At 43.2% G+C, this 10,124-nt stretch overlaps 1 protein-coding gene across 1 annotated transcript in view; it reads right to left on the bottom strand.

The window, feature by feature from the left end:
• Positions 1-49: 49 nt before the first annotated feature.
• The window catches only part of LOC124412724, an 84,382-nt gene continuing 74,307 nt past the window's right edge, over positions 50-10,124 (bottom strand). Inside the window, exons 21-23 of the mRNA XM_046892846.1 lie at positions 8,353-8,586; positions 3,824-3,889; positions 50-368 (exon numbers count right to left, since the gene is read on the bottom strand). Coding sequence (XP_046748802.1) covers positions 195-368; positions 3,824-3,889; positions 8,353-8,586 — 474 coding nt within the window. The 3' untranslated portion in view covers positions 50-194. The remainder of the gene's footprint in view (positions 369-3,823; positions 3,890-8,352; positions 8,587-10,124) is intronic.

Below are 10,124 nucleotides of genomic sequence, written 5' to 3'. Positions count from 1 at the left end.
ATATGTATAATCTTATAAATAGCGTAAGGTCTATAGCTTAATTGCCGCCGATTATTATTTAACGTATTTATGTCTTTTTATATACTAATAATTTAACCTCCCTGCAAGTTATAATCGTTAGGACGAAGGTGAGTTGAAAGGTAGCGTTGAGTTGATTCGAGTTGAGCAGGATCATAGGCACGTTATCCATATGGTCAGCAGTGCTGGCATCGCACGAGACCAACTTCGTCGCAGTTCATGCACTTCAGCGCGACGAATTCCGTCGTAAAGTCGTTGCGGTGCACTGACTTTTTGCTGCCGTTGCAGACCGAGCAGGGAAGCAGACGATAGCCGCCGCAGATCTGGCAAGTTGTGCACGCGTCCGGACTCTGGAATTTAGAAGACATATTTTCATCTTACGTCGAGACGATTTTCCTTCCCCGTTTCAAACGGCGACACCCGCGACAACCAAGGAAAAAATTTTACAACCTGGGTGTAATTTTAAGCTGAAAATTTAGCCAATTTACCAAACTCTGTATTTATTTGAAACCATTTTGGCGCTTTAATTCTACAAGTGGTTTCGAAAATAATTTCATTCGCGAGAAATTTTACTGCGGAAATGCTTTTTTCTTATTTTCTTAGAATTCATTGATACAGAAATTGCTCCAATTTTACTTTTCGCCATTCTTTGCCTTCCGACGATATCTGCACGGCCTGCCTTGTGCTCGCACCTGGCGGCGTACGAAAAGCGTGATACGACTATTTAACAGGTCTACGTGAGATACAACGTCAGAAACGAAAGTAAAGGTGGTTATATGCAATCCGGTATAAGCCACTCAAACGCTTTCGCGGATGTCATATATTTCCTATTTCACACATTGTTAGAGACTTTGGACTGCCAGACATTCATTATATTCACTCGCTATATTAAACGATAGAAATTTTTCTATTCATGTGGGAATAATAATTACAAGGAGATTTATTCCTTTTTTTCAACAACTCAGAATTAACGCCCAACTTCCAACGAATTGCCTCTCATCATAATACGGCTTTCTCTGAACTCTCCTTAAATCTTCACTTGACCCCCGAGATCACGTGCCGAATTCAAAAGCACGAATAAAAGAATTGGACAAGGATTAACGAAAAGAATAAATTAGAAAAAAAAGTAAAACAACTTGTTCGCTGTGTTTCCTTTTTCCCCACGAGTAAAAAAATCAGGTTTGTCTAGGCGAGCTTGATGTTTAATTATTTCTTTCGAACAAAATTCGAGGTTTCTTTAATTTATAATTCCAGCTCTACCTCGGTTTCACTTCACGCAATTTATTGTTTATAAAAATGAGTTTTCATTTCATTTCGCAAAATTTCTCACTCACTACCTACTATGGAATATAAACTATCCAGAAACCGTTCGTGCCAGCGTCTGACGATGAGAAGACCGACCGAAGAGGATAACTGACCATCAGGCAAGTGCAACGGTCCCGCAATCGTTGTAAGCGGCGACCAGAACGTTACCAGAGCGTTACCGCAGCTCATATTCCGGGCAGTAAAACTAGAACAACTATTCAATGGTAGAATTTTTGGGAAGCTGGTCGCCGCCGTCCCGGTGTAACGACCTTTGCTGCCGCAGCTAAGCATTACTGGACTTGGTATATGGGGCATTCCATGCTCACTCGAGCATCATGGCGTTGAACTCGAGCGCTCTGCGATTTGATCAACAGTTTTCTTTCTCTTCTCCTCTCAAGTTCGCACGATCAGATTACGCATTACGTTGAAACGCGCTTGGTACGTTCTCTTACAGGACTTTTTGAAAACCCGTTATACTTATTCGAAACATTGCTGGTAGAAAGAATCCACAAGTGCTTGAAAGATTTTTTTGGCGCATCTACTTTGGCAGGTATTTCAGTACCGATTTATTGCACGCGAAACCTGACTCGGATGTACGTATATGTGCTTACTCGCGTTATTGCTTGGCACCAAAAATTGCGAACGATGCAATATGAGATGGCGGTAACAACGTGGTGGTGTTCCAGTGAGGCTGTGGCTCTACGAAGTATCGGGAAAAGTGGTAGGGGGTTGTAGGATAGCGGCGGATAAAAGTGAAAGGATTTGTACAACCTTGTGTTCGCCACAACCTAGCCTAACCCAAATCGAGATCTGAGCTTAGCTGAGCTCGGCTAAGCCGATTGTCGGATAGATAGGTACAGCAAAACGTCGTCGTCTGTTCTGCGGATTCCTTGGAGGCTCGCCTCTGGAAGTATTTGCGCAACATTTTTCCGTTCATATTTTTAATATCAGACTAATTTCAATTTCGTTTTTCGTATCAAGTTTCACTTTGCAGAAATTTTCTGCCAATATGCCAGGAATCGAAGGCTTGACTTGAAATTTAAACGATCGGACAAAAATTCTCATTCCGAAGTGGAAACTTTTTATTTCTTACGATTTTTGTCACTTTTGTCCCACCGGCTGCAGGTTTTTTCAAACACAGAAAGTTTAATTATTCTGATCTGATGACGCGCGTGAGATTGAAATGATAATTAGAGGTAATTACGGCGGATTGTATTATTACAGCGCTCTGCTCGTTGTTATATTATGCTTATGTATATACATATATATATATATATACATACACGTGTGAATATATTCGTTCCATGAGTATTTGCCTGCACGTAGGAATACCCTATTCATATGGGAAAGAGATTTATTAGCCAAGTGTATAAGGATTGAACGTTTATTTCGCGTCATTTTTTCACTTCGGTTTCTTCGTTTTACTATTTGGCAAACGAGACACTCTGTTCCTGTAAACTCACGGGAGCATCGCGAGCTGAATAATAGCCTCCGAAAATATTGAGCAGTGATTTATTGCGTTGGGCGTGTCGCAAAAACGTGATGCAAATTCCGATACTTGTTATTATGTCTTAAACGGCTACGTGAATGTCTGCAATTGGTTGTAAAAATTTTCAAAAATTGTTCACATCAAACAAAATAAACGAAAACATCGAAGAATATATAACTCATTCAATTCTTTATTCATATCCCGATGTTCCCGGCTTCTATACACGTGGCGTATAAATATTCAGGGGTTTGCAAATTTTACAAGCGCCACCGCGCACAGAGCGTAGGAAATAAAAAGGACGCGTAAACGCGTGTATAAAAGAGTTTTCTCGAGTTATCACCGATAAAAGAAATCCAGGGAGCTGCGGATTCTCATTTCGCGGAGACGTCATCGATGCGAGTTTTATTTTTTATTTTTTTTTTGTTTTTTTACTTTGCACGTTTTCCGTTCAACGATAAAAACGGTAATACCGTTTTACTGGTTCCTTTACCTTTTTTTTCATATTTGTTTTATTTTACTCTTCAAACTCATATTGAACTACGGAGTATAAGGTGCGAATTTCACCATGAGGGAAATAATTGCGAGTTGTATTATATTTCGACGATGAATGCAAACTCTGTTCACAAGTATAATTCCCTTGTAAAAACGCACCGTTGATGTAAAAGTAAGAATAATAATCAGTTTGGAAAGTAGTAGCATAATCGCGCAAGGCGTTGTTCAACCGCAGAAATAGATTTTATGTAAATAAAATAACGTCCTCACTGAACGGTAATTGGCTCGTAAAATTTGTGAGAATTGCATGCGAACACATCGTTAAAATATTCGATATCTATGTGAATATATTAAAATAACGTATTTCAGGAGTCGCCGATCCAATGAAATTAGAAAATTCTCTCTTCAATGAGGGAGCAGGGAATCCAAAATAAACGAGACGTAGGAAAATTAAATGAAAAACTTCAAAGGGCGTATGATGTTGACTTATACTAAACGACGTTACAAGATGATGCATACCTTGTATGGCTTCAGCATGCGTCGCAATTCTCCGGACTCGTTCAGCCTCTCAACCACTTCAGCATCCTGCGGCAAAAATAAAAATAACAATTGTTAAAGAAAATCATGAATAAACGTAAGAGAGAATTAAGAATTTCTGTTTGAACTCAGAGAATCGGATCGCCGTTGCTAATTGTCACTCTCGTCGATGACGAGGTAGATACTGAAATTACGTGGCTGGACGTTCAGGTATCGTCGACACTGATTACAACCGCGGAAAGGCAAGAAGAACAGGAAGAAGGAAGATAAAAGGAAGAAAAATGACGTTGCCTCGTCACGTCTCGCTTGTCGACCGACAGCTTTTATAAGTATCCAAGAAAATTGCTACTGTCGGCTACTATGTCACTTCGGCGTGGTATTATATTATTAAGTGTACCGATTATCCGCTGAACGAATTCGAATTAATTGATGTTACGTGACGAATTTTTTTTTCTGAGATAATCGGCTGGCATTTTTTAATTTTTATTCATTTTTTACTCTCACACACCAGCATATCTATAAATCGCTGTTTAATCGAAGTTTCTAGAATTTTTGACATTAAATACTTCTTGCGGGTGTATATAGCTACCTATAATATATAAGGTATATATATATATTCGAGAAAGCGGTTCTTTTGATGCATGGAATTTGCTTTGTCGACTGTGGCAAAAGGCAGGCAAAGAAAACGAAGCAACTCCGTATACAGTGTTTATATATATACACGTACACAAACGACTTGATGCTTTTTGTTTATCCGCATGTTTATCAAGCGAGTTGCTCTCGCACGTACGAAGAAGCTGTATAGACCGATGATATAATCAGTTTGCGGTATACGCTGATTATAGTAGTTTTATCGTTTTCTTTTTTAAACTTATTGCTATTCCGCACTCGTCGGGATGATAATTTATTTATTGCTCCTCTCCTCGTATGACGTACTGTGTACTAATGAATAATTTGACGAGACGCGTGAAAAACGATTGTCTGTATAGGTACTTTGAGTGCGAATTTTTCATTCGCATATTGTTTATTTTGTGTCTAGTAAAAAATGACAGAAAAAGAAAAGAAGAGAAAAAAATTTTAATTTCGATCACCCCGGGGATGTTGGACGGTAAAATGAAGTTACAGAATCTGCCGGAACGACGTGGAAAGTGGTGATGGCAGCTGGATACTGAATAGCTGATAAAATTTCAATACCCAACTTCGCAGGGCCAAAATTAAGATCGGATAAGATTAGAGATTTTTGCCACTCGACGCGGGCCTCAAACTTTTATAATGTATGCAGGGTGCGGTGGTAACGGTTATACTAACCGTATTTTCGACGTTAAATTAAAGTAAGAAAAAATCAGACGAGGAAAAAAACGGTTATAAAATTATACCACGTTGACGGAAATAAGCTGGTGACTAAAAATTTAAAAGCGAACAGATCGTAAATCCAGTTCTAATAATGAAAATTTAATCGAAGAGAAGCATTCCCGATGATCATGCACCGTTAATGATCGCCGGTAATCGTCGATCGTCGTTATTGCCAAGAGCGTACTTATAATACGACTTTTCGAATTCGCTGAGTGTGTAAAATAATAATGTGACGCAGGGGAATTGGAATGCAGCCTTTTACACTGATCTGTGTGAGTGACTTGTACGCACGTGGCTTGTGGCGCATGAGACTTGCCCAGGTGAGATTGTGTGTATAAATGAAGAAGTGGTTCTAGGTGGCAGGCTTGGCCTCACCTCTCGCCAACGGCCTTGGATCAAATGGCTTGACATTTCACTTGCGTATGTGTACACATATCCATTCGAATATAATACATATGAGCGCGACACGACACGGCGTAGGCACGTTTCTATCCATCCGGCTGTACCCAACCTGCTTGGATCTCTTCGTGGCGTATTTTACGCCTATTGCCAACTCCTCGAGTCAAGAGGACCTGAGGGACTTTGACGTCTCGTGAATTCTCACGTTTCAACCGTCGCGAAGATCTCCGTCACAGTGACGAGCGTTGGAAACAATTTGCGCAAAGATTGACACCCTTTCAGCAAGGGTGAAGGTAACAAGTTTGGTAAAATGCGCCGTGATACTGGATTCGAAAGAAGCTTTAAACCCCTACTGCAGTCGTAGTGCCAAGAGATTTTTAAATATCCACTTCACTACGCTGGAACCTCACGAATCACAATCACTTCGGATCTCAGCCAGCCTCTGGCACCTAGAAGCTTCTTTAGGTTCTTCCACAAGTGGGTATAATTTTACATAGAAGATGGAAGGTGTTTCGTTTGAATGGTTCGGTCAGCCTTCTTTCTTTCTCTCTCATGCTACCAGCGTCTTCGAATTTCATTGACCTTTTTTCTTGGCAGTGCCTGCAATGTCAATTTAACTCCAAAGGTCATCTGTTCTGCTTTGCCACTGACACGAAGACTAGTTCAGAGTTTTCATTCGCCGTATCGGCAATATTAACGACCAAGAAACACAGGATATGGGGACTCGTTGTCAGCCTAATTAACCGCATCCATCGATTGATGAAATTGAAACCGAATTGTTTACCTCATTCCACCCAGCCGGAGCTAAACTAAACATATCGATCTCGTTTTCAAGCAAACCTCGTCTGATGGGTCAAATTCCCGAGACGGAGTTCTCGAAATCTAAATAAAGCACAAATCCGTCGCCACTTTTGAATCTTACGAACCGCTATTACGACTCTTGAGTTCCCGGATTCACGAATATGAACGAAAAGCACTGTGAGATTGGATTATTGTTCTAAGAGACCGCAGACACGCTTCACCGACGATCATTAATCGTCATCGTAAAAAGTCCACATACTAATCACATAATCCCCACACGGTACCATTCGTTTTTTTCAAGCTCGAGTAGCCGCGGAGCACACGCATGTCCATCTGGGTCTTACGTAACACTTCGTTTACAAGCATACGTGCCAGTCGTCTCACGGTAAGCAAACACACGATATTACGTACACCTCTACCGGATGACGAGACTGTTTTTTTCGTCCGATCCGATGCCTAGCAAACACTGATTTTCGACTAGCTTGACCTTTAACCGTGCGAGAATATTTCACGCCTCAGTCGAGCTGGTCCCAAAGTTCTTGCCACTTTTGCAACATCCTCGATCATCCTGAGCCTCTTGTTCTGCGTTATCGATGATCGTTACCGAGGATGGGCAAAGGCAGGATCCTTTCCATTAAATCTGGAAGGAGGGCCATTTTATTAAGCCAGCTCAGCAGCGCGGCAGCGTCGCGTTCGGACGTCTCGAGTGTTTCAAGAATCTTTTTTCCCTGTAATCCCATCGCGACGATAACTGACAACCAAACATTCCAGGGGGCTCTACATTATACTAAATTTCGTTGGACCAAGACGAGACGCACATGGTTTAACCGATGCAGCAATGTCCGACTGATCCCTGCGACCAAAATCTCTCCGTCACACGCTGCAAGTTCTCACGATCCTTCTATGAGAAGATCATACGCAATCATACGTCGGTACCGTTTCTTTTTTCTCCTCGATTTTTCTCTCTCCTTCGCTTTATGGTAATTGGTGAGCCCGACTCGAATACAGTCTGCATCTGCGGTACCCGGATCACGCAATAATTGATATTCATTATATATTCACCGACTTGGACACGCAGAATTGAGGAGAGACCGTGAAAATGAAGCTGCAGACGCGCATTTTATCTATAATTTTGTCAGTTTGCGTAACTACCTTCGAACGTACACCGAAGAGCTGGAATCGGGATTTCGGTTCTGACGGCTTCCTAGACAAGTTAGTGACGTAGTAACTCTATATTCAGTTCATTAAATTGATAACGAAACGAACCCCTGTGGGGTGGGGAGCTTGTCACGTGGAGTATTTTCCACGTGGAGCATGACGGGAAGAGAAAAGAGGAAATCACCCATTGCAAAGGTCGAACGTGTTAATGTCTTTCCATCGATTACAGGGAACCAGTATCGACGCCGTCAGATGCAGATCATCACATAATATGCGCCGTCGATGAGTCCGCGTGAGAGTCCCACGTATTCGCCCATCACGTGCAATGCAAGGCTGCGCCAACGTCTCGGGTGAAACGCTAAAACGGTGGGAAGAAAAACAGGTGGAGCTTTAGGTAGGAGCTTGCAGAGACATTAAACAAACGGAATAATTAGGCCAGCTCCGGTGCGCTTCGCCCACGGGACCATTGATCCTGGGCGGGACATTCGTGGGCGTCGTGTGATTGAATGGGATGAATATAGAGAAGTAGCGTGCCACGTTTCGCACGAGCTCTCGAACCGATCTAACGCCGAAAGCTTAGTCGTCCGTCGACAAAAGTAGACCGACGTTCGGATAGTTTCTATAATTTGTGAACAAATTTCGATTACGCTTCAATCGATTATCTCATTTCACCGTCGAATTCAGCTCTGCTTTGAAAGCAACTCACACGATTCAGTTCGTTCGAATGACTCTTATTTCCATATGTCAGACGGCTTTTCCCGATGCTGAATACATCGTGATTCGCTTTCTGTCGCACTCACCCCGATATACTGCCCGTCTATGAATAGCTGGGGGACCTGAATGGTCGTGGACTGGATCCGGTCGCGAAGTTCCTTCTGGTACTCGGTGCTCATGAACATGTCACGGTCCTCGTACTTAACCATGTGCGTCCTGAGTATCTGTTTGACCTTTGTACAAGCGTAGTAGGTCTCTCTTACGATCCCCATTGTCGTCGTGTAGACGACAACCTTCCCGGCGTCCTTCAATTTGTAATTCTGAAACAAAAAAGTCCGATTGAAAGGTGAGCCAGAGAGAGAGAGAGAGAGAGGTGCGTGCCAGGAAACCGAAACCGAAGGTGTACCCTAACGAAATTCCTCAACTTCCGGGTCGCGCGCCCACTTTCAGCCTTTCGAAACTCATTTGCGACGACATACGTTCGTGCGGTACAATACAGACAATCGGATAATCGAATTTTTAAAACGCAAAACTCCGTTGTTGTCACCTACTGAAATTTTCCGATAAGAAAATAATCTTGTGCAGGTCGGTATAATAACGATTATTATCAGTGAATACTGGTCACTCGGTTTTATCGCTAGACTAGTGCGATTAGAGCACCACTGCTTTACCGAGGACGAGCGGTTTTGTTTGCGGTCAGGATTACACGTCACTAATCATGCTTTAGACGGAATTCGTGTTCGGTAAAAGCGGTTGGACGAAGGAAGGTGTTCGAAATTCCTCACAGCTTTGTCAAACATCTGCTCTACCTTTGCACGGTCGATCTCGCAATTTCAGCGGAAATTTCATCGTCAGGTTACACTTTCTTCCGATGCATAAAACGCATCAGCGTGATTAGCGGCGGTCGAAAAATCGCTCCAACTCTCACTTACACCAGCGATATTAGCTAACTCGCGGTTCAGCGGCCTGAAGGAGTACTCGAGGTGCGGTCCCGCGAGTGTAAGCTTGGCTCGAGGGAAAATGGAACGTGCCTGAAGTTTTAATGATAATCCAGTACGCGGCTGGCAAATGTAAGCCCTGCCGGGTCCCATTCCCCGAGGCATCCACCGCCGGCTGCGTGGAATCAGCGTAGAGGCAGCGTGACGGCGTCCTCGACCTCTGGGTTTTCATCCATCCTCTAAGCAGTCATGGGAACGATTTGTCACCTCGGAACGGACAGCGATAAGAATTCATCAACATCGGTTGCACTCTTGGCACCTTCTGAAACGCTCGTTACACGGATCGGCCGGTTCTCAATGTCTTCCTCGCAAAGTCGCAGCCATAGTAGACCGCAGACTAACACACGAGGCATGAGGCAGGTATTTATAATGCAACGTTACGCAAAGGAGAGAATTGCTACGGGCCCCACGACGACGTGGACGACGACGACGACGACGGTAAAGCTTCTAATATTTTCTTGTCCGTTTTACGTAACCTGGTCCCACAGAGAGATCATGATTTTGTTAAATTAACTTTCACCGGGTGTAGGTACCTACCTACTTGCCCAGTCAGATATTGGTATAAGACCGCGACGGTGTATACGAGAGACTGTTTGTACCTCGGACACTGGATCTACATACGTCTGCGAGCATTATAGAGCCGTATCATTCACCTGCTGCTCTGGCGGATATCGCCCTCAGTCGAACCAGGCCGGAGGCATTTGCTCGACTCATAACCGCAGAACGATTTTCATAACTGTCTCTCGTTCCACGTTCCTCGTGTGCCTGTCTATACACTCGATTACGACTGACACGGTACTCCGTGCGCGATAACGGTTCCTCGGAACTCGGATTGATTCGCATCCACGCGAGCCTCGGAC

This window comes from Diprion similis, chromosome 11 (genome assembly GCF_021155765.1).
Source record: "Diprion similis isolate iyDipSimi1 chromosome 11, iyDipSimi1.1, whole genome shotgun sequence".
Classification (NCBI taxonomy): domain Eukaryota; kingdom Metazoa; phylum Arthropoda; class Insecta; order Hymenoptera; family Diprionidae; genus Diprion; species Diprion similis.
Note: the sequence above shows the minus strand (reverse complement) of the source record. Positions and strands in the feature narration are given on the sequence as shown.